At 31.4% G+C, this 25,947-nt stretch overlaps 1 protein-coding gene across 2 annotated transcripts in view; it reads right to left on the bottom strand.

The window, feature by feature from the left end:
* Positions 1-25,947, bottom strand: part of LOC143072494 (coiled-coil domain-containing protein 186-like) — a 49,513-nt gene that overhangs the window by 4,895 nt on the left and 18,671 nt on the right. Inside the window, exons 3-18 of one of the 2 annotated variants that reach the window (XM_076247434.1) lie at positions 24,941-25,073; positions 23,763-23,891; positions 22,702-22,914; positions 22,078-22,197; positions 21,335-21,439; positions 18,937-19,035; positions 18,287-18,516; positions 17,590-17,770; positions 17,204-17,278; positions 16,365-16,449; positions 10,292-10,371; positions 9,428-9,625; positions 8,409-8,566; positions 7,124-7,193; positions 6,219-6,242; positions 1,568-1,717 (exon numbers count right to left, since the gene is read on the bottom strand). In XM_076247434.1, the coding sequence (XP_076103549.1) occupies positions 1,568-1,717; positions 6,219-6,242; positions 7,124-7,193; positions 8,409-8,566; positions 9,428-9,625; positions 10,292-10,371; positions 16,365-16,449; positions 17,204-17,278; positions 17,590-17,770; positions 18,287-18,516; positions 18,937-19,035; positions 21,335-21,439; positions 22,078-22,197; positions 22,702-22,914; positions 23,763-23,891; positions 24,941-25,073 (2,050 nt within the window). The remainder of the gene's footprint in view (positions 1-1,567; positions 1,718-6,218; positions 6,243-7,123; positions 7,194-8,408; positions 8,567-9,427; positions 9,626-10,291; positions 10,372-16,364; positions 16,450-17,203; positions 17,279-17,589; positions 17,771-18,286; positions 18,517-18,936; positions 19,036-21,334; positions 21,440-22,077; positions 22,198-22,701; positions 22,915-23,762; positions 23,892-24,940; positions 25,074-25,947) is intronic. The other variant, XM_076247435.1, reaches the window with a different exon arrangement.

Raw genomic sequence — 25,947 nt, 5'->3', positions numbered from 1 at the left:
AATGATCTTATCAAAGGGAACATGTATACTAAGTTTCAAGTTGATTGGACTTCTACTTTATCAAAAACTACCTTGACCAAAAACTTTAACCTGAAATTTGCACTATCATTTTCTATGTTCAGTGAACCGTAAAATTGGGGTCAAAACTCTAATTTGGCATTTAAATTAGAAAGATCATATCATAGGGCACATGTATACTAAGTTTCAAGTTGATTGGACTTCAACTTCATCAAAAACTACCTTGACCAAAATCTTTAACCTGAAATTTGCACTATCATTTTCTATGTTCAGTGAACCGTAAAATTGGGGTCAAAACTCTAATTTGGCATTTAAATTAGAAAGATCATATCATAGGGCACATGTATACTAAGTTTCATGTTGATTGGACTTCAACTTCATCAAAAACTACCTTGACCAAAAACTTTAACCTGAAGCCAAAAACTTTAACCTGAAATTTGCACTATCATTTTCTATGTTCAGTGAACCGTAAAATTGGGGTCAAAACTCTAATTTGGCATTTAAATTAGAAAGATCATATCATAGGGCACATGTATACTAAGTTTCAAGTTGATTGCACTTCAACTTCATCAAAAACTACCTTGACCAAAAACTTTAACCTGAAGCCAAAAACTTTAACCTGAAATTTGCACTATCATTTTCTATCAGTGAACCGTAAAATTGGGGTCAAAACTCTAATTTGGCATTTAAATTAGAAAGATCATATCATAAGGAACATGTGTACTAAGTTTCAAGTTGATTGGACTTCAACTTCATCAAAAACTACCTTGACCAAAAACTTTAACCTGAAGCGGGACAGACGGACGAACGGACGAACGGACGAACGAACGGACGAACGGACGCACAGACCAGAAAACATAATGCCCCTCTACTATCGTAGGTGGGGCATAAAAACGTGGCCTTAGTTGAATTGGGACACTTTGAATGTACACATATTTAGGCTAACAATTTTGAAAGTGGCTGTATACAAATAAATTTTGGACATTGATCAATTTTGGCATAATATATTTACAGGCAAGAACAAATAGCAATTTCAAAAAGATTATAGTGTCACAGAAATGATTATAGCGTCACAGTGCCCCAACACTTGAATTCCCTGGGGAGATAACTGAAGAGATTTCCATTCTTAGAATGGGGACCGTACGTTATGAATACAAATTCTTAAATAATGTATATCTGTTCTTAATTATACCAGACATATATTAAGATTTGTAAAATAATGATAATTCGTTTTAGTTAGAATCTCTATAATTCAAATTAGTTTTATGATTCAGTTTAAGTGATTTATGGCATCATGTTCTCTATACAACACTGCCTGAAGCTACCTGTTTATATCCTGAGTACTTAACTTTCCCGTCACATTTTTATAGTCTCAATATATGCCTATCCTTGCAAAAATAACCAGAGTATTCCGACACCCTGTTTTATCCGCCATTTTTTTCTGGTCCCCCAGTGTGTCGGTTAACACAGGTAACACTGTATATCAAATTTCTCTGTACAAATGTATAACATTGCAGATAACTACCCGTTGACCTTCAAGATGACCCACCTTCAAAGTCATATTTTTCAGTAATGTGTCCTCTAACACTGCTTGTAACTTCCTGTTAATTTCTAGTGATAATTCTAATGTCATTGACCCATCTGTTTGATGAGAACTATATACAGATCCCATTATACTGTGCTTCTTTGCTATCTCTGCCTGAAATCAGATTGAAAAGTTAAATAGTTGTTTGAATAATGTAGTGTATGGAAATTATACACCATAAAAACTCTGCAGCGACATAAAACAATATTTATATGAGCCATTCATTGCCTTTACCACCTAATTTTGTAGACTGGATATGAATATTTTAGCAATTAACCTGAAATCTGAATTTTCTTATATAAATGTTCTAATATAAGACCATATATCATGTATAAATAGATATAAGAAGATGTGGTATGAGAGCCAATGAGACAACTCTCCATCCTAGTCACAATTTTTGAAAGAAAAACCATTATTATTCAAAGTACCGTCTTCAACACAGAGTCTTGGCTCACACTGAACAGCAAGTTATAAAGGGGCCCAAATAAATACCTTCTTTTTTTGTTTCCTTTTTCCATAGATCAATGTAGTCAGTTACATTCTCATTAGAAATGGTCAATGGTTAGGTTGTTGCTTAATATCTTATCTTGCATATTTTTATTAATAAAAGGGTGATGTTGAACGATAGGTTGAACAAATTTAAATTTCCAATAAAAAAATATTATCCTATTATCAATAAACTGAAATTTCCAAGAGGAATGATTAAGCTAGAGAAATAGCATTTATTAAATTTGAAATAGAGTTCAAAATGAACACTCCCAATGATATATGCAATGCCAATGAAAGATAAATGAAATGTGTAAAAATATTGTTTATAATATTACAGAATAGTGAATAAACAGCTGCGCCATGAGCGCATGATACGCCCGACGTCTTGTGTGGAAGTTTTATGCAATAATCATAAATAGTTTCTGAGAAATTTTAAGCAATAACCATATATTGTTTTTAAGACACGGCGGGACATGTGAAACCCCCAACCCTGTTTTTTTTTTTTACAAAAAACTAAATATCACTATAATAAAATTTTGAATCAAAACCAAAAAGTATACAGATCTTTAGATTAATATAACAAAAAAGTGTGTAAAGTTTTAAGCAATAATCATAAATTGTTTTTGAGATACGGCACAACATGTAAAAAAAACCTCCCCCTTTTTTACAAAATACTCAATAACTCAAAAATTAAATTTTGAATCATCACGAAAAAGTATACAGATCTTCAGATTAATATAATAAAGACATGTGTAAAGTTTTAAGCAATAATCATAAATCGTTTTTGAGATATGGTGCGACATGTAAAAAAAACCTCCCCCTTTTTTACAAAATACTCAATAACTCAAAAATAAAATTTTGAATCATCACCAAAAAGTATACAGATATTAAGATTAATATAACTAAGAAGTGTTTAAAGTTTTAAGTCATAATCAAGAATCGTTTTTGAGATACGGTGCGACATGTGAAAAAAACACACCCCTGTTTTAGTTACAAAGTGCCGTAACTCAAAAAGTTTTAATCTTATTTTCATCAAAAAGTATACAGATCATTTGACCATCATAAGAAACAACTATGTTAAGTTTCATGAAATTTGGATAAGTCGTTCTCAAGTTACGGTGCGACATGTTTACGCCGGACAGACAGACGGACAGACGGACGGACAGACGGACGGACAGACAGACGGACAGACGGACGGACACCGGACATTTGTATACCATAATACGTCCCGTCAAAATTTTGACGGGCGTATAAAAATGAAATGAAAGAAGGTTAATGGTACTACAGTGAAAGCACAACACCAGAGGAAGTCAAAATTAAATTAATCATGCAGCATTTTACTTCACGAACAAAAGTTAATATCCATATTATATGTTTAGTCATTCTAATTGACAAAACTAGCAATTCTAACATTAATTTTAAAATAATATCTGTATAATATATTTATATGGAACTATTTACACTTTAATCTAACTGCTAAATTTTTCACTGTTAAATAAAATATTTGATATTTTAGGGGTTATAACTTCTAACTAGGTCAACAGATTTTTATTTTATTTTCAGGATAGATACATCTAATGTTCAAATTGGTTTGCAATGCACTTTTAACCTAACTTCTATAGATTTAAAGATAACAGCCAATTACTGATAACAATTGGGCTGACTGGGGGAGAAAATGAATATTTTAGGGACAATAATTCCTATTCTGCTTCAATTGTCAGGGTAAATACATCGTGACATGCTGATAATTTTTGTAATTAGCACCTTTGAACTAGCTCCTACAAATGGCAGGGAATGCAAAAAAACAAACCCACAACAGATGGGCAGATTAATACAAAATTATGAAGATAGATAGAACTTGTTGTGCTGATAATTTCTACCATGGTAGTTATTTTCTTATTGCTCTAGTTTAAGAAATATTACAAACAAGAATGTGTCCAAAGTACACGGATGCCCCACTCACACTATCATTTTCCATGTTCAATGGAGCATGAAATTGGATAAAAAATATAATTAGGCATTAAAATTAGAAAGATAATATCATAGGGAACATGTGTACTAAGTTTCAAGTTGATTGGACTTCAACTTCATCAAAAACTACCTTGACCAAAAACTTTAACCTGAAACATGCACTTTCATTTTCTATGTTCAGTGGACCGTGAAATTGGGGTCAAAAGTTTAATTTGGCTTTAAAATTAGAAAGATCATATCATAAGGAACATGTGTACTAAGTTTCAAGTTGATTGGACTTCAACTTCATCAAAAACTACCTTGACCAAAAACTTTAACCTGAAAAACTTTAACCTGAAACATGCACTTTCATTTTCTATGTTCAGTGGACCGTGAAATTGGGGTCAAAAGTTTAATTTGGCTTTAAAATTAGAAAGATCATATCATAAGGAACATGTGTACTAAGTTTCAAGTTGATTGGACTTCAACTTCATCAAAAACTACCTTGACCAAAAACTTTAACCTGAAAAACTTTAACCTGAAACATGCACTTTCATTTTCTATGTTCAGTGGACCGTGAAATTGGGGTCAAAAGTTTAATTTGGCTTTAAAATTAGAAAGATCATATCATAGGGAACATGTGTACCAAGTTTGAAGTCGATTGGACTTCAACTTCATCAAAAACTACCTCGACCAAAAACTTTAACCTGAAGCGGGACAGACGGACGAACGAACGGACGAACGAACGGACGAACGGACGCACAGACCAGAAAACATAATGCCCCTATGTGGGGCATAAAAACTGTAGTTTGACTTGTATGGTTAACTATTACTTGCCATACTAAAAATGAAGCAGACAAACTTTTGGTTCTATCCACTGAAGAGTTTTAGAGGAGAAGTTTTTTAAAGAAAAATTGACAGATGAGGGACGGACTTCAGACAAAAAGTGATGATAAAAGAGTTCATGGCCATTTGGGCAAGGTGAGGTAATAAATAACAATTGATAATTTGACATATCAGTAGAGGTTTTATTCATTTTGAGCATTGATGGAATACCAGAGCTCATTAAGATGTGTAACTCCTATGGTTTACAGTACATTTCAAAAAGCCAGTAAAGGAACTTCAAGAAGGATGAACAAACATCTTTAGAATTTCATATTATAAAGGATACAGTGGTAAATATATTATTAAGCAAATATGTAGTTCATACTGACTTGCCATTTTATACAAATATCTATTATTTCAGTAAAGGAGATGTAAATGAACAAGAACAAGATAGGGAGTTATAACAAAGCTTGATCAGGAGAAAAATATTGATGCCAAAAGTACAGATGGATGTTATAAATAAAGTTTATAAAACCTAACAGCTTCATGTAATTTGTCTACAATATACCGATAACTCTCTATATATAATATAAAAAAGAACATGTGGTATGATTGCTAAAGACAGAAGAGACCAAAATGACACAGAAATTAACAACTATAGGTCACCCTATGGCCTTCAACAATGAGCAAAGCCCATACCGAATAGTCAGCTATAAAAGTCTACTGAAGCATTTCCTATCAGCATTAAAAAAAACTTGACAAACATATACGGAAAAATGTATCAAAACATTCAAGCCTTTTGTTAAAACAAATTGCATGCAAGATTAAATGGAATTTGTCGACACAATCTAAATACCATCCATTAATCCTAACAATATCAAGATTAATACAGAAAGAATTTCCAAACCACATAGTCTATTTTCATGGAATAAAAATGAGATTTTATTCAACCAATACAACACATGTATCATGCAGTATTTGAACAAAGGCTTTGTGAGAGCACATGTATGGGCAATAAATATTTCTGTTAAAAATTTAGTTTTTATTTCCAAACTTGTACTTTTATCTGCAATCTTTATATTTTGTTTTTTGAAACATTAATAATAACTACAATAAACTCAGGACACAATAGGAGCAGCTTTACTCAGATTTAAAACCTACACTACAAAAATAATGCAGCTACAAAATAAAGTTATTTATCTATTTTTGTTGAATCTACAATAAAAACAATCCTTCGACATAAACAACAACATAAAAACTATTAATCATGCAAATTGTCTATCCATGTTTTTTTCAAAAATCTTTGACCTTTGACCTATACATGAAGCTGTATAGGACATGGTTACGTTACCTTAGCTAAATTCCTCTGATGTTGCTAAAACACACGAAGCAAAGGGTACAGATAATGACATGCATAGTGTCCAGTGTCAGTCATGCAGATGTCTAGGCTATAACAAGTCAATTATTGAGTTAAAGCAGAAACCAGTCAATTATCCAATTATGAAGATAAACTGGAAACTAGTCATCTAAGAAGTCAGGTACTTGCAATTCCTCATTCCCATTAAGCTGTTACAAAAGCTATTGAAATTTTTTTAGCTACTAAACTCAAAATTGTCATGCAAAACAGCTAAGTTCTTATTTTTAGCCATTTTTGATGGAGCAATTTTCCTTTCAACAACCATCTATATTTAAAAAGTTGAGTTTAAACTGATCAATTGCAAGAAAATTGGTTAATAGACCAATAGCTTCTGTAATAAAGCTTTCTTCAATGATGTTATATATGAATAGCAAGAAAGCATAAAAATATAGTTAAACACATTTCATTTGGTAGATTGCTAACGTAAATTGTTATTTTTCGCGACTGTGACTTGTAAATTTGTAAAAATAAAATGTACAAATTTATATAACATTTATATAAGACAGAAATTACAATTTTTTTAACAAGAAAACAGCTTGTGTTTATCTTATAAAACAATAAAGATATGTATTTCTGTCGAAAGGAAAAATACACCCACAAATCGGAATTTTGTGAAAATATTTTAAATTTCAACCTCAATTTACTCAAAAATAGCACATGATAGTATAATATTTATTACATATTTGATTTAATCAGGTAAAAAATAGCCAATATGAAATTTAGCATCAAAATTTCATCATAGGATCAAAACTGTATCGAATGCTCTTAATAAAAATGCGCTGATAATCTCAAATCTTCTGTCATCAAAGGATGGTTTGAGGCTATTAATCAATATATACCTTGCTAACGTCTGCTGCCTCTGCTGTGAACATTCCACTATCTTCTCGTAATGAATACATCTGTATTATTCTACAAAAAGATTTTTTTATATGGTAGTCAGAAATACCTTTTAAACATACAGTAAAACCTGTATAAACCGGCCGGCTACGGGACTATGAAAAAGGGCCGGTTTGGACAGTGAGACGGTTTATTCAGGTTTCCGTTTCGACCGGAAGTTAATGACTTGTGACGTCCGACATTTTGCATATAAATGTTCTCTTTGATTGTCAAGAATATCCGATCAATTAAAATACTTTCACTTCGTTTTCCATTGTTTGCATTTGCATCATAATGCTCGCGTTGTTTGGATTGTGAGACGAGAGTTTCGATTTACTTCCATGATCATTTATTTGAAATGTTGGAATGGCCGATTAAAAAGCCAGAATATTATCAAACGTAATTTCACCACTATCGAAACGTTGTCGTACAGTGTTCTATACCCATTGAATTGTTGTCATCCAGGTGTTTTTTTTTTTTTATTATCAAGGTCATTTGTTTAGGGGTTCACAGCAGGGAACCCAGGGTTTCGACATCACGATGTTAATTTCTTATGCTGCGATTTAAATTTGTTTATCCCAAGTTACAAAACGTAAGTTAAATCCGAGATATATTCGATGTGTCTTGTCGTTTAATTGACACGTTTATAATGTTTTAATAAATAATACAGCTCACTACTGTACGATTGTAAGTTCACTTCACAGTTTAACACCTTACTAATTGATTATCCTGAAAAGTCATATTGTATAAACAAATATGTTTTGATGGCATATCAATCATTGAAATTAATTAGACATACCGGTTTTGACAGGTAATAATTAATGTAATTAAGAGTATTGGGACTTCATAATTAGACCGGAATTCGGAATACACAGGGTCCGGTTTACAAAGGGTATTTTAACAAAGACTTTAAAGGGAAAAAAATGGGACTTTCATTTTCGGCCGGAATGTACAGGAAACCGGTTTATTCAGGGTCCGGTTTAATCAGGTTTGACTGTACTACATCACAAAAAATAAAAAATAAAGGATAAAACCAGTTTAGCATGTAAAACTACTAATTTAAAACTCCAATTTCACATACTAAACAAACCATATTTGATTTTATTAAGTTTTAACCATTATATCACAAAATTCAGAGACAAAATAAAACAACTTTAAAGTATCATGAGTATAAACAACTCTTGTTGTAGTGTAGTTTTAGTATATAAAGACTATAAAAAAAAAATTTGCTAACCAAAAATAACCTACTTATTTTTCTTTTGTAACTCATCAATAAGTTGGTGAGCATGATCTTCCACAAATTCAATCTTTTCATTTCTGCGAGCCAACATTCTTTGTAATTTGACGATTCTCTCTATCAGCATTTGCTTATCTGGTTCTACTTGTTCTGTTATTACTGGATACTCCTTGGCAAAATAAAAAAACATTTGATTATTTTCCTTAGACATATATGAAAATTTGGTATGCATGTTTATTCATCTGTGGAGGCTAAATTTGTATGGGTTATCTTTATACCGCTGTGTAGTCTGTATTTAAATGAACTATCAGATACAAAATCTGCAAAAGTTCAGTAGTTGTCGTCTGTTGATGTGGTTCATAAGTGTTTCTCGTTTCTCATTTTTTTATATAGATTAGACCTTTGATTTTACCATTTGAATGGTTTACACTAGTAATTTTTGGGGGCCCTTTATAGCTTGCTGTTGGGTGTGAGCCAAGGCTCAATGTTGAAGACCGTACCTTGACCAATATTGGTTTCCTTTTATAAATTGATCAAATGATGTTTTCTGTATAATCTATATTGCACACTGTTTCCAGATCTCAAGAAAAATGTAATTTCAACCGTTCAAAGGAACTGAATTAGATTGAAATTGATTTCTTCTAGTTGTCTGCCCATAGACCCGCGCTTGATGTTATGTTTAATGTTTTGATTTCAGTAGTAATTATAAATTACTGACTATATTTTGTCGACATGCTATTATGTATCATAATGTGCAATTAAAATCAGCACATGGCACTGTCGTGTGGGTATTCAATTTGAACTTTAGTTTGGCTATTTATTAGCGTTATGTGTATAGAGTTGGGTAGTCTATGGGCCTTAGTAATTGTAGAAGAATAGACCCTAAGTGTACTAGAAAAACTACCTGACTGTATTGGATGAACTTGCTGGCCTTAAGGGCAATAAAGACTATTTTATTTGTTACCTATAGCTTATAATGCCTGTATGAATGGGCCATAAATAATGGACTTGGGGGTGGTAAGGACCCTACCTGCTCTGGAGGACTGGACTGCCTGTATGTATGAGTTGGCACTTGTTGAGCATGAGAATTTGGTCCATCACCATTTGTAAGAGTATTTAGGGAACCAGTGGAGCTGGTACGAGATCCAAGACTTGCGCTGTCTTTTTCTCCATTGGCTTCAAAAGTTTCAAGTTTCCTTCTTGCTTGCTGTAACTGCCTTGTTAAATCCTAAAAGTAAAAGATGCAATGTTTAATGTATAGAAAATAAAATTAAATGCAAAATACATTCCTCTATTTCATCCAGTATGAATTCCACAGTATCTAAGCTATGGTGTGCCTGATAATCTGTTAAAAAATCATTTTAGTGAATAATATAAGGGGAAAATTTACTTTGAAGTATCGGTATATTCTATGAAATAAAAACATCTCTTACTATAAAGCATGGTTTATATATTTTCTTATCCCAGGCATAGATTAGCTTTGTCGTATTTGGCCCAACTTTTTGGAATTTTGGGTCCTCAATGCTCTTCAACTTTATACTTGTTTGGCTTTCTAACTATTTTGATCTGAACGTCACTGATGAGTCTAATGTAGACAAAGCCCGTGTCTGGCGTATCAAAATTAAACGCCTGGTACTTTTGATAACTAATTATACATAGCTCTTACAGTAAATAATGGTATATACTGGTTTAATTGATTCATAATGTATAATTTTACAAGATTTGTATTATCACAAACATCTCAATGAGCACTGGATAGCATTTAGGAGGTAACACAATTAAGGTCCTCTTTTCACTTATTCACTTAAAAGAAATTCAAGAAATCATCACTTTTCCTATGTGTTTGTCTGTTCTTAAAAAAACAACTAAAATGACAATTGTGAAGGATCACTACCTTCATGCTGTTGACATGCTTCCTCTTCAAGGTTTTAATCTCATCTTTTTCATCATCAATTCTTGTTGACAGTTCATCGACTGAAAAAAATGTTTAATTTTTAATCTTCAAAAATATCTTCATCAAGACATACAAGAAGAAGGGAACTATAAAGACAAACATCAGTATTACAAATTGAACATATTCAGCTAAGGAGAAAACACTTTCTGAATATGATATTGAATCATCCCTTTCACTAATGTCTCTATTAATTGTTAACATTAAATTCCCTTTATCAGAATGTTGTTTTTACTTTAATAGACATGCATCAAAGTTATCATCAAAAGAGCCTATTTTACAACAAGATGCATAAAATAATTCTTTCCTAACAATTTGCCTACTTCCAATTATCACCCATTTCTGATCAAGACTTGTAAAATTGGTATTTACTTTGACGCAAAGATAAAGTTTGAAGGTTTCTTTTAAATTAATCTGTAAGTTGTTAATTATTTATCACAAAATAAACAATAAATATCATGAAATGTGTGAAAATTCTCTTTCATTAATCATAATATTTTCCTTAAGTCATATGAAACCTCAAAAATATAATGATGCATACATTTTTTATAAATAAATGGATAGTTTTCATTTTAAACTTACGTACATATATTTTTTTCTGAAGAAGATTTTAATTCTAATATGACGTGCTTCTTTCGATTTGTAAACAACACCGTGATAAAATTCTGGATATATCTATACTTAGAGCAGACTCAGAGAAATACATAATAATGGTTGTTACAATATACTTCCCACGTAACCTTTTTTGGAACCTATTTGCAAACCCTTTGTCGATTTTATTGTTTTAAAAATTGCAATTAAAAAAGGCAAAATAACATTTATTCTTATTTTGATGCATAATAAAAGAAGTAATGCACAACAGCTCCGAGAAATCAACAAAATAAAAATAAAATAAAATTCTGCAAAAGTCTTTTAATGTTTTTGTTTTCATGTAATTTCAAAACATGACATCATACAAATGAAAACACTAGAGATGTACATTTCTGTTACATGAACCATCGAAATTCTTATAACATTGAACTAAAATTGGTTTTTGAGGTGGTTTTTTTTTCTATTCTTTTGCATTTTTCGCATATTTACTGATTTCAGCAAGTCAACATGGCTGGCGGCTCCAAAGTTATGAAAGGTCAACTTTGGATTTGACAATAGATTTTTGATAAACTATGTAAATTAAAAATGGCAAAAGTTGGATTTGAGAATTAAAGAATTTAACATATTTTTTTTCTAGCAGTTATCCAAGAAATAATCCATGCAAGCTACAGATTTGTGAGAATGTTTGAGCTTTATCTAACAGGGAGTAAAAAAGAACAGCCACACTCACCACATACCTCACTTCAGTTTTTTAATGACCGTATTTGTCCTATTAGAAATCGAAATAATTCATGGAAGCCATAGACTGATGGAAATTTACACATGGCCTGGGCTGTGATAATCGTTAATTTTATCCCTGCTAACTTGTTGCAAATTTACACATGGCCTGGACTGTGTGTAAATTTCCAACAATCTATGGCTTCCATGAATTATTTCTTAATTTGCCAACGTTTAGAAGTTTACTTTTTTTAATTGCTTGCTTCTAGGAAGCAATACGTTGACATATTTTCCGTATATGCAAGTGACCTTAGGTTGACCCTTCTCGTAAAAATCCAGATCGCAATACACATGGATATGCCATTGAATTAACTATTATCTGTAATAAACCTGCTCAATATCCATGCTTCTTTGTTGATTGGTTTACTATAAGGTGACAATCCATAAACTATGGCTTCAAATCACGACAATTAAGTAGCTGCCATATTTTCACTTCATAACAGACAGAGAGGGAAAAAAATTGACGATTATTTTAAAGATATGTTTGTGTAAAAAAATGATAAAATCATGTACAGAAGACTTAGTTAATGATATATACATGCATTGGTTCAAGAATTGGATAAACATCATTTTTCACCAGTCACTTGTTTCATATGATTTTTAAAATTTTGAGATTAAATGGCCATACAGATATTACAGACTGTACAAGAAATGCTGTAAAGTTTGTTGAGTATAAATTTTCTTTGTCTTTATAAGCAATGATCATCATGAACATTTTGAAATATGTACATGAAAATTTTCTTACATAAATACTTAGAATTTTCCCTTTGTTGAGACTAAATGGCCTTCAAAACGCAAACAATAAAGGGAGGAATCAGTACTAAATTATTCAAAATTAAACCAGGTGCTCCGCAGGGCGCAGCTTTATACGACCCCAGTGGTTGAATCCTGAACAGTTGGGGCAAATTTAGTCACAATATTCAAGCTTGATTCTGTCTGAATTTGGATTGTGATCAAGTTTTTGACATAATATAGGTTTTTGTCACAAAATTAATGTGGTCAAAGATCTAACAAATCTATTGCAAAATACTGTGTAATTGAAGATTTCTTCTTGAAACTTTTCAAAATTCGAAATTTGAAAAATTTTGAAAAAAAGGAAGCTCTTCAAAAAATGGTAAACAAAACACCCCCCCCCCCCCAACTTTTTGAAACCCCCTTGGAGCAATAACCCTTAAACTCAATCCCATGCTTTCCATTGCAGTATTGAACCTTGTAGTACAATTTCAGAGAGATCCATACACTTAAACACAAGTTATTGTCATGATTGTTTGGAAACTAGAAACATGCTTCTTTTTGGCCCTTTTTTGGCCCCTAATTCCTACATATTTTGGGCAATTAACCCAAAACTTAATCCCAGCCTCCCCTTTGTTATATGGTACATTGTGGTACAATTTCAGAGAGATCCATACAATTACACATAAGTTATTGTCTTGAAACTAGAAAAATGCTAATTTTGACCCCTTTTTGGCCCTTAATTCCTTAACTTTGGCCCCATAGCCCCTAAAATGAATCCAAACCTTCTACTTGTGGTTTTAAAGATTGGGGTATGATTTCAGAGCAATTGAAATACTTCTACACAAGTTATATCCTGGAACTAGAAAAATGCTTGTTTTGGGTCCCTTTTGGGCCCTTAATTCCTAATCAGTTGGGACCATCATCCCCAAAATCAATCCCAACTTTCCTTTTGTGGTATTGAACCTTCTGAAAAAATTTCATGAAGATCTATTCACTTTAACTAAAGTTATTATCCGGAAACGAATGTGTCTTCGGACGACGACGCTGACGACGCAGGTGACGATATCATACCATTATACGATACTAAAATTTTTTTGGGGTCGTATAAAAATTGTAAGGGTTACATGGAATGCAGTGTCTCACCTACTTTATGAATGTAATTAATGTTTTAAGGGCATACGATACAGTTTTGATCCTGTATTTACAGTTTGATGAAAATTTCCATATATGCTAGTTTTTGCCTGCTTAAATCAAATATGTAATAAAAAATATACCTTCATGTGCTACTTTTTAAGTTAAATGAGGTCGAAATTTTGTATATTTGCTCAAAATTCGGATTTGTGGCCTTATTTTCCCTTTCGAAAGAAAGCCATAACTTTTTTGTTTTAAAAGATAAACACAAATTGTTTTTTGTTAGATAATTTGTATTTTTTGTATTTTATAAGTATCCTAAAAAAATATGCATTTTTTATTCAGAAATAACTCATATTTATCAAATGGTCATGAATTAAGAAAAAATAGTATTTTTTTGCTGTATATTTATCAAAATTAAAAAAATTCCTCTATTTACAGTTTAATCAAATTTGTCCCACATAAACTCCCTGCAAAATGAAACAAAATGTCGTTTTAAAAAATAGGGGTCCATGCACTCGTTTTCAAATTAAATCAGTTTGAATGATAAAAAATAGTCGAAAAATGCATCTTTTCCCGATATGTCATAGTTTGACGTCGCGAAAATAACATTTTACGTTAGCACCGTCATTACTTTCCCTGTAACTGTATCGTATGCCCTTAAGAACATTTACTGCAGACTGTATGTACAGTTGACAGGAAGAAAACTAATGCCGTGTTCACATTGACCTAAACTAGGTGTTGTGTTAGTGTAACTCACACAAAAACTTAACATAATTACGTTCTGATTGATAAAACTCAATGTTTACATGTAGTTTAAATCATTTTTTGTCTACATGCAGTGGATAGTTGATGTAGGCCTTGTGTAGGTTAAGTGTACACAAAACTATGCATTCAGAATTCCCATGTATATTTAAAAAAGAAACACTTTTTATATAAAATTGATACTTATAACACTTATGAATAAAGTTCTTTACAGAAATATTTGTCTAAACTTGATATATTTATTTGTTATAAAAACACTTTACGTAGCCTTATAAAACCCCTAATCAAGACTCATCCATCATCATTGCCGAACACATAAAATTCATTTGAAAAGGTCTTCCCATATCGATTGGACGTACACAGATAGAAATATTTGCCACTGGTCTTTATACTCAAACAACGATTCACTCATAAATTCATTACTGAAAAAAGGGTGAGGTTAATTGTTTGTTTGTGTAGTATCTCAGATCTGTAAAAATACAAATAGAAATAAAAAAAAACATTACCCCCTTCCTTTGCCAAATACACCTTGGAGAAAAAATACCATTTGAAACAAATAGAAAAGATAGAAATGTAGTGATCCTTAACATCGCTATTCTTTTTCTTCGTCTGTAAGCACGGTGATGGCGAGCCTACGTTTTTAATGTGTAATCAAGCCATCTTCAAACTAATGCAAATCATCCAAAATGTCTTTCTTAAGGTAGTACAATACAAAGATTTTATAACTCCAACTCCCAAGTTTTAAAATGCTGTAACTTTCTTAATAATGCTTGTAAATTTATAAAAGTGGTAGTTTTGGATAGCTAACAGATCACTCTTTCAAATAAATGCAATGTTAGTATTATGCAACAATTATGTAACCAATTATAATGTTAACTGTATCTAAAATATTTTTCACCAAATTTCCACTTTCAAATGAAATTAGCTTCTGCATAGGTATCCCTAAAGGGATGATTTTATTATATGTTATTCCTATGGCCATTATCTACAAAAGGGTGTCTCAGATTTCAGATAGAATGAATAGAACAAATTTTACACCTAATTGAACATTGTCTTCTTTTATGTGGTTAGGATGTTTACACTAATTAGAGATTTATGAGAGAATGGAACACCATAGAGACAATCTGAGACACCCTTTTGAAGCCCATGATGTGTTGATTAAGATTCCGTTAAAATTTTCTGTATAGTTAAAGAGATGATAGAGCTAAATTCATTCAAGTGAACGTACCCAGATTTCGCCACTAATTACATAATAATTGATTACATAATGATTGCATAATAAAAATATTGCAACCATTTAAAAGAGTAATCTTTTATCTATCTATATATACCTCTTTTATTATTTTCTATGCATACATAAGAAAGTTACAGCATTTTAAAGGTTAGGAAAATTTGAATTCGGTTCTACGTAATGAACATTTAAATGACATATAGTTTTCAAGTGTGAACAAATCTTATGTACAGGTAGTTAAACAAGGTGTATCGGTGTGAACTTTAAAGTGAAACTAGTGTACATTACATTAAACAAAAGGTAAACAAGTTTACTGTACATGGCATTTGGTGTGAACACGGCCTTAGTCCATAAATAAGTAACATACAGAACAGGAGATATTTTTTTTTAACAAAATTTCCTTCTACATACATGTACTAGGTCTTATCATAAACAAACTTGCCCAAGTTTGGTAGAAATCCAGGATAGTTGAAAAAAGTTATTAAAATTTTAAAAACTTTACCACAGAGTGAATGTAATGTTAACAGGCAGAAAAAGGAAGTCCATTTATAAGTGAAATACAGATAAAGAAGATTTTTGTTTTTACAAATTCTATTTTGGATACTATTTTATGGTCATAAACGAGCTTTTGTGCAAGTTTGGTAGAAATACAGGATAGTTTAAGAAAGTTGTTAAAATTTCAAAATCTTTAACCATAGAGTGAATATTTGCGGGAATGTAGGATCGCTATGTCAAGAGTCGAAGGCTCGACAAAAATACAATGTTCTGAGAATATTTTTAAGTTACCTTTCTTAGACTTTTCATTGAATTTTTCTGTCAGCTGTTTAATTTCTTGTTGACTTTTAGTTGTAACATCTGATAATCTGTGAGACTGAAAAAAAATAATAATTCTAAAGCTCAGACTAATAAATGAATGACTGTTGGCTCAACATTGAATGGCAAACATTTAATGCATAAGGCAACCATTATATAAAACTTGTTCAAATGAGAAGGGATGCAATGGGTAGGGTCTGCAGTTTTAACATTTTGAAGCATAACAAATTACAAATAAGATTAATTTCCCCACCTCAATGAAAGAGTGGCATGGTATAAACACAACTCAGAAAACATAGGAAGAGTGAGTGCACATCTGGGGACGTTTTGGAAAGCTTGAAGATTAATCATTATTGTATATCCATCAGGACCTTCCACAATTTAATCTAAACATTAAATTTAATGCTAAAGAATCTAAATGAGATCTTTTGTTAATAGTAATTTTGGAATCTATAAATATTCTATTACTACCAAAATAGCTGTTCTGGATCAGATTTACTACTTCATTAAATTTCCATCACAATGTTACACTATTGATTCATTAATTTTCTTAAGTATCAGTTTTCCCGGATTAAGGTAAAATTAGATATTCATTGGTATATTTATATTTGTTGGTATTACAACAAAAATGTGTATTTTGTTGAACTTATAATATTGTGGTTCACCTGTACACGTACTAACAAAATTCCATAAAAATTAGTATCCCACTAAAAATAATAAATCCACAATAAGGTTATTTAGTTATCAATAGTTGCTGAAAATTTTTCAACTATTTCTGAAATTTTTTTGAACATCTAATTTAAGTCACCTACCAGTTCATCTAAGTTGCTTTCTTTGGACTGGAGATCCATCTTTTGACTTTGTACTTCAACTGATAAAGCCATCACCTATCAAACAGAACAATATATAGTTACCATAGTATGCATATTTATGCTGATAACAATTTGTAGAACCTTGCAGATAGCAAAATGTGGCTGTTAAAACTCAAACAGGATTGACTCAGACAAAAATATGTTAAACTAAAAGTAAAACATGACATTGGAGTTAATAATTATGTGAATTAGCTCAATCCACTATTTCTTTAAACAAATTAATTTGGATCAAGTTTATCTGCATTATCTCAAGTGTGACTGCAAAGATACAGTAATACGTCAAGTTAAACCTTATTATAACCAACTACATTTTCTATAGCTTTTACCTTATCATTCAGAGCAGAATTTTCTGATTGAAGTTCAGCATTCTTTGTGGTTAGTTTCTCCGTCAATTCTAATTTCTCAGATTCTCTCCTACGACACCCTTCCATTTCTATGCTTAAATCTTTATTGTTAATTTTAAGGTCTGAGACTTCTGCATCCAGTGAAGCTATTGTCTTTTGTGCTCTGAATAAAAAGAACAATTTTGTTTAATTTCATCTACAAAAGATTTCCTGGTTTCCCAAATAAAGACTAATATTTTGTTGCTTAAAAACAAAATCAGGAAAGCTTTAAAATTTTCACAGTAAATGAAAATGAATTAAGTTTTGGGGAAAACTGTATAACTGGCATTGTACGAGGGGGGCAGGATCTTTTTCGGGACGTCAGGATCAAATGTTTTTAAGCTCGGGATTGATCTTTTCAGGAATTCTTTGTATGAATTTAGGGATGTCAGGATTTCAATTTCTTTAAATTCAAGACCTCGTGATTTCATGTTTTTAAGCCCAAAATTTAAGGATCAGGACCCTCCAACCGCCCTCTTGTAACTCAGGGATACCTCATAAATATTTTTCATGGTAGTTTTTATGGTGTGATAAAAGGTGCAGATCTACATTTTACATGAGTGCATCAAAAGAAGCACCTGATAGAAACTTTACTGATCTTTTTCCTACATTGATCCAAAATAACCATATTTATTTTTACCTTTTGAAATCTGATTGTAATTGAACCATGTGTTCAGTTTTATCTTGTAATGTTTTATTTTCAGCTTTCTGTTTCTGTAACATATGTTTAAATTTATTCAGCATTTCTTCATCCGTTTTATGTTCCTCTTCCAAACACATGGTTTTATCTTGGTATGTGTGAAGTTCTGAAAGCGTCTCACGATGTTTTATCTTTAACTGTTCAAGTTCCTTCATGGTTGTTGTATATAACTGTAAAAAAATAATAATAAATATATTGGTTATTTATAAGTTTTATTAAATTTCAACAAGCTGTCATTTAATTCTAATGAATTGGTACAAACCTACCGATACCTATAAATAATTTATTCAACAGTTTGAATGTTTGGTTAATTAGTTATATTCTGAAAGGCATATGCAATGGTAACCTTTTAAGTTTATATGTTTTTAGGGTGTTTTTTTATGTGTCATAAAACTTGCCAGTTCCAATGTACTAACTACTGAGCTGATGATATTCTTGGATACAAGGAGTCCGCCAGCAGAGGTAGTCTCTCTTCAGGTCTAGAAAATGAAAATCATATTTTATAAATTTGGTGCATCAGAAGGGCTTCTGAGATTCACCTTCCTCAGGAATACTCAATAATTAAAGACAGACGATACACATATATCTACCTCTTCTTTGTCTTTATTTTCTGTCTCCTGAAGTAAAAGTTCAGTCTGTTTCTTCTTTAGTTGTTGATCCAGACTGTTGGATTTTATCTCCTCAGATTCCTATAATGAAATACACACTTATTTTGCAATTATAATAGGAAATTTGTGGAAACTTTTAAAACTTTTTCTAAATATTTAAATATGAGTATTCACATTATCAAGGGCATAATATTTGTAGATCAATACATAACAGCTATATTCATATAAAGCTTTATACGACCGCAGAGGTCGAACCCTGAACAGTTGGGGCAAGTATGGACACAACATTTAAGCTTGATACAGCTCTGAATTTGGATTGTGATTAAAAAGTTGACACAACATAGGTTTCTAACACAGAATGAACGTGGTCTAAGAACTTAAACTTTGGACATTTACCTATTATGGTCCAATATAAAAAATCTAAATACATGGTTAGATTCAGCATATCATAGAACCCCAAGAATTCAATTTTAGATGAAATCAAATAATGCTCAATTTTAGACCCTTTAGGCCTCAATGTGGACCAATTTGATAACCGGGTCCAAATATTAAAAATCCAATTACATGGTTAGATTCAGCATATTGAAGAACCCCATATATTCAATTTATGTTGAAATCAAACAAAGTTTAATTTTTGACCCTTTGGACCTTAAAATGTAGACCAATTTGAAAACAAGACAATACTGTGCAATTAAATATTTCTTGCTATTGCCCAAAACTGTGCAATTGAGAATTCTTTGCTATTGTGCAATATTGTGCAATTAGATATTTCTTGCTATTGCGCAATACTGTGCAATTGAAGATTTCTTGCTATTGCACAATACAGTGTAATTGAAGATTTCTTGCTATTGCGCAATACTGTGCAATTGAAAATTTCTTGCTTTTGCACAATACTTAATATTATAATTTTGGACCCAGATTTGGACCAACTTGAAAACTGGGCCCATAATCAAAAATCTAAGTACATGTTTAGATTCAGCATATAAAAGAACCCGAAGAATTCAATTTTTGTTAAAATCAAGCTGAGGTTAATTTTGGACCCTTTGGACCTTAATGTAGACCAATTTGAAAACAGGACAAAAAATTAAGAATCTGAATACATGGTTGGATTTGGCATATCAAAGAACCCCAATAATTCATTTTTTGATAAAATCAAACAAAGTTTAATTTTGGACCCTTTTGGCCCCTAATTTATTGGGACTAAAACTCCCAAAATCAATCCAAACCTTCCTTTTGTGGTCATAAACCTTGTGTTAAAATTTCATAGATTTCTGTTTACTGAAAAGGCAAAATGCACGTAAACGTCATCATGCGACGTCATCTTTTTAAAATAAGAAAATACAAGATGTAACAAGTATCCATTTCTTAAAAAAACGAAGAGTAAGCATGGACTAATATCCAATTGTTCAAAATATTTGAAGAAATTAAACAAAAGCTCTGTTATTCCACTTTTGACAATGCGAATTTAAGCATGGATGCAATTTGGGTACTCCTCGTTACAGAATCATTGATGGTTTGGAGGTCAGTTCAGACCAATTTTTCTATGATTCCATATGGATTCAAAATTAAATTGGTGAAACCATATAGTAAATAATGATACATCTAAAAAATACACACATATTGAAAACTTTTGTCTGAAGCATAAATAAATGTAGGCTAAAAAACTGTCAAAATAGGTGCAATTTGGGTACCTTCATGTCATGTAATGTGGATTCATTATTATACGTTGGATACCAATTTTCGTGGATTTCATGGGAACAAATGAACCACGAAATTAAATGTTCAAGGAATAACAACTTTGTTATAAGCTTGTATGCACACTTCGGCAAAACCATAAATACGCAAGTTTTCCTTAATCCACGAAAATTGGTATCCATGAAAATAAAGGAATCCATAGTACATAGTTGTAAAGATACAAACAATAAACTAAGGTTTTTTTTGTATGAAAAAGCATACCATAACAGGATGAATAAATTACATTGATTCCAGATGTTACTGCTGATATTCTATGATTGCAATTTTTGAAGAATGGACATCAATGTGAAATTAACCATTACATGAAATGCTGTATACAAATTATGCTATCAAAATTCAAAATGTGTGGTTTTGTATTTGCTATACCTATAGCAAGTTTAGGGTATAGGATTTTCTCGCTGTGTTGAAGACCCATTGGTGGCCTTGGGCTGTTTACTGCCTTTTAGTCGAGTTGTTGCCTCCTTGACACATTCCTCATTTTCAATCTCAATTTATCTATGCTGTCACAGTTTTCTCAATAATAAAGACATCCCAAAAGTTTCTTGTTTACATTATTTGAACACAAGTTTTATAGTTATTTCAGGTCAAAAACTGAATAGATTGGTATTTAAAATTTAAACCATACCTGGTAGGTTTTAATAATTTCCTGACAATTCCTCCTGATTTGTTCTGTTTCTTCCTTGGCTTCTTTCAATCGCTGATTTATTTTCTCTAAATTTGCTTTTGTTTCCTTTAAAAATAAAAATATTAATATCAATAACATTTGTTCATTTGACTTACACATGTATTTCAAAAGGTAATGAATGGGTTATAATGTCTATTGTGCAAATATCAACCATTGAGAGACCCAATTAAATGTATAATATTATAAATATATTAATTAGCTGTATTTCTTACAATCTTTTTAATTTTAAAACAAACAAAGTTATCTACCTTGAATTTAAGGTATTTACCTTTTTGTTTATTTTGATGGACTTCATTGCTCCTGTCTAATTTTTTTTATATTGAAAATGAATTTTGATGCTAGTTTACTATCAACAACATCAATACAATTATAAAAAAAAATATCATTGGAGAAAAAGAATTTTAATAACACTTTTTTTTGAAAATTGTTTTTATTCCAAATTACCATTGAACCACAATTAGTGAATTAGTGTCACCTTGGATTAATAGCTTAGCAAGGCACTATCAACTCCTTTACTTTATATGTTATTGAAGTTTATTCTGAGCCCATTTAATGACAACTATACCTTGTAACCATCAAGTTCAGTTGTAACTTTACTTATAATCTATTTAAAACTAGCCTTATTGGCTGATCATCCAGTTTAGCTCAAACTCTATTTTTAGCCATTTTAAAGATAACCTTACCTTGTGACCATCCAATTCAGCTCGTAGTTTATTCTGAGCCCATTTAATTCTGACATCAGATGAAGAAACTTGTTCTTTAAACTTCTCTGCTTCTTTTCTCATATTCTGAGCTTCACTTGACTGAAATAATAAATAACATATGTTTCAGCCATGTTTCCAACTTTGATTAAAATCCTAGTTAACTCTGGTATGAAATTCTAATTAACCTCTCACTAGTAAAACCACTTCTGGGGTGTTAAGTTCATCAAATTTACAGTTTGTTCCCACCTGAAAAAAATTCTAACATTGTGTACTTTTTCTTATTAAATGAATAAATAGAGAACATATTATCAACTAGACAGTTATACAAAAGTATATTCAGTCAAACCTTTTTATAAGGTCATCCTAAAGGAACAGTGAAAACTGACATTACAAGAGAGATGACCTTTGATTTCAGGTTCAAAATGCAAAATGCATAGTTATGACTTTAGCAGTAAAAGCAGAAGGTGACTTTTAAAACAGGTTTGACTGTAGTTAACCAAAATCTTTCCAAATCCCACAGAGTACATGAATAACACAATGTAGTTGTTTTGTGTACATTCTACCATCATCACATTTGGAAACATGTTATCAACAGATACTCACTTTTAAATCTAGTTCATGACCCAGACGTGTTTTCTCTAACTTCAGATCTTTGATTTTCCCCAACAGTCCATCCTTTTCTTTTGCTGCATCTTTAATTTTAGATTCTAGCCTCTCTATAGCTTTCTGAGCACCAATATTATTTTTCTCTGCTTGTGCATATTTAACAACCATTTGATCTTTTTCTGCTACAACCTCCCTGTAAGCTTTTGTCACCTACATTAGTGAAGTAAAACCTTATGTAAATATGTGACCAGTATTATATGCCTTGAACACCTTATAATAACTTTCCAAAGCATGTCCAGTTATAGGCCTAATAGGATTGCTAAAATTCTATGACAATAAGTCTCTATAGGCAATCATACAAATCATCCAACCTTTATATTTTATGCAATTAAGACCTTACTTGCTGAATTTTGAAATATTTATGTTACCGTTATTCACTTTTCTCATAGTATATCTAAATTTTGACCAATACACATTAATATATAAATGAGTTTTTCAAAAATACAGACATTGAGATAATTTACAATGGGATTATCTATGAGATATTGTTCACTAATGATATCTACATCTCACATCTACATAATACTTCTTAACTTCAATATGTTGAAGATTACAAGAAGGCACAGTTATAAGTTAGCTTTAAGAATTTAATAAATATGAAGTTAATGAGTCATGGATTTTAAAATGCATTACATAGAGTAACACGCTAACACAAGGATAGATTTCCTATTTGTGAAAGTCTTGATTTGTAGTTCTTGAGAAAATGCACAAGTATTAAATACATAGCCAGTATGTGTAAGAATAAAGAAGTATTAGGGAAAACAAAATGTTCATGAGCAATGAAAACTTTAAATGCAATACACAGTATAGTATGCTCACATGAAGCTTGATATTAAATTTCAGGACAGGAGGCTCTGAATTGTAGTTCCTCAGAAAATGCTACCAAAACTTTATGGGATGATAATTATGTTAGCCTAAACCTGTACACTCCTAGAGTGTGCGGGTACAATTAACAGCTCAAAACATTTTCTTGTGACCTTATGCAAACAACAATTTACCTGGTCAGTTCTTGACTTTATTTCTACTTGTAGTTCTGTGATTGCCTTTTTTGCTGCTGTATCATGACTGGAGAGCTTGTCCCTCAATCCACGGATTTCTTGTTGTTGTTGAGATATTGTGAACTCCAACTGTAAATAACAAGTGTACATGACTTTGGTGCTGACAATATTCCGTGTAGTCACCTCATACATAAGACAACCACTTCTATCATTGTCTATGTTAAAAATTAAGAAATAATTCATGGAAGCCATAGATTGTTGGAAATTTACACATGGTCTGGGCCATGATATTCGAGTTTTATCCTGAGGTTAGCGAGAGATAAAATTAACGAATATCACGTCCCAGGCCATGAGTAAATTTCCAACAATCTATGGCTTCCATAAACAGATGAATTATTTCAATTCTAATAGGATGATTACAGTCATTAAAATACTGAAGCAAGGGTTGGTTTGATGTGTGTGTGGCTGATCTTTTTTAATCCCTGTTAGATAAAGCTCAAATATCTTAATAAATCTGTAGCTTGCATGGTTTATTTTGTGAATAACCGCTAGAAAAAAACCTGTTTAATTCTTCTAATTCTCAAACCCAACATTTGCCATTTTTAATTTACATGATTTTTTCGTAAGCTTCCGTCAAATCCAAACTTGACATTTCGTAAATAAGGAGCCGCCAAGTTGACTTGCTGAAATTAGTCTAAATATGCAAATAATGCAATAGATTAGAAATTAAAACAAAACCCACCTTAAAAATCAGTTTTAATACAATATCATATGAATTTTGATGGTTCACGTAACAGAAAACTTTCAACTTTAGAGGTTTCATTTGTATGACGTCATGTTTTAGAAATGACTGAAATGTGCAAAAAAAATTAATAGACTTTCGCGGAATTTTATTTTATTTGTATTTTGTTGATTTCTCCAAGGATTTGTATAGTTAGATCTAACTATACAAATCCTTGATTTCTCCGAGCTCTTTTAAACTTTCATTTCATGACAGTGTTTCAGAATCATACTGATTAAAAGAAACTCAAGGTTTTTTTCCTGAGATAATCAAGATTGATGATGGAAATCCAAGAGTGGTGTTTAAATTTAAGGTTGGTGAAGCATGAGCGCACCACCCCTATATATTCTTTGACTATTCCTTGATACTTATAGTTCTGAAGTACCAGTAGACAAACCTCTTTGATCTGTGGTAAATACAGGTCATCAGAGTTATGGTTCCTAGCACTCTCTACTGCCTTTAAATAGGTGTCTCTTTCTTCTGTAACAGTTTCTAACTTCTTGTGTAGCTCTGTATAATCTGCATTACTTCTGCAAAGGTTGATTAATAATTTTATTTCATCAACTTAATACATGTCCAAAATGTATTTATAGATACTTGTCTTAACTTATAAATGGCGATTGAGATCTTGACATAGTGCAAAAACATCTGTCTAGATATGGATGTCTGTCATTTGGTTTTTTGTGTTGTTGGGTTGCTACATTGCATCTCACTGAGATAGAGACAACATGGCCAGTAAATAACACCGTTGTAATTAACAGTTGGCATGCAAAAGGCTCATAAAAAGAACAAACTTTTATAAAGATGATATATATGCTGGGATATTCAATTCATAAAAAGCATTACGGTAATATAAAGATCCTGAAATTTACCCTGAAGTCTCCCTGTTGGGTCTTATAATTTCTTCTCCCTGTTTGGCTGCCAAGGAGAAGTAACTTTTCCCTAAAGTACACTTTACTCTAAACATGCTATAGTTCTGAATTGTGGTGACCCCTGACAGACATGACAGTATATCAAAATGATCTGAATTGTTTTAACCAATGATCAGAAAATCACCTTTAACAACTAGAATATTGATTGAGGACAACAGATGAGAGCTATTATGTAAATTGTTTAAATAGATTTGTAGACAAACACAAAATGTTTGTAATAAAATAAGTCAATAAAAAGGATTAACCGCATTTACAGTTTATAGACTTTTCAAATATTTTAATAGTAGATCTAAAATAACCTGGAAATAACTGTAACTATACAATGGTATGTACATACATTTGTACATGTATTTCGCTCTTTCTATTGTACCGACATCAGATTAATTAATACACATGTGCATGTACATGTCAAAACTAACAGTAATTTTTTTTTCTCTCAACCCTTTCCTTCATCAGTTAATCATTTAATTAT

Source organism: Mytilus galloprovincialis, chromosome 4, assembly GCF_965363235.1.
Source record: "Mytilus galloprovincialis chromosome 4, xbMytGall1.hap1.1, whole genome shotgun sequence".
Classification (NCBI taxonomy): domain Eukaryota; kingdom Metazoa; phylum Mollusca; class Bivalvia; order Mytilida; family Mytilidae; genus Mytilus; species Mytilus galloprovincialis.
Note: the sequence above shows the minus strand (reverse complement) of the source record. Positions and strands in the feature narration are given on the sequence as shown.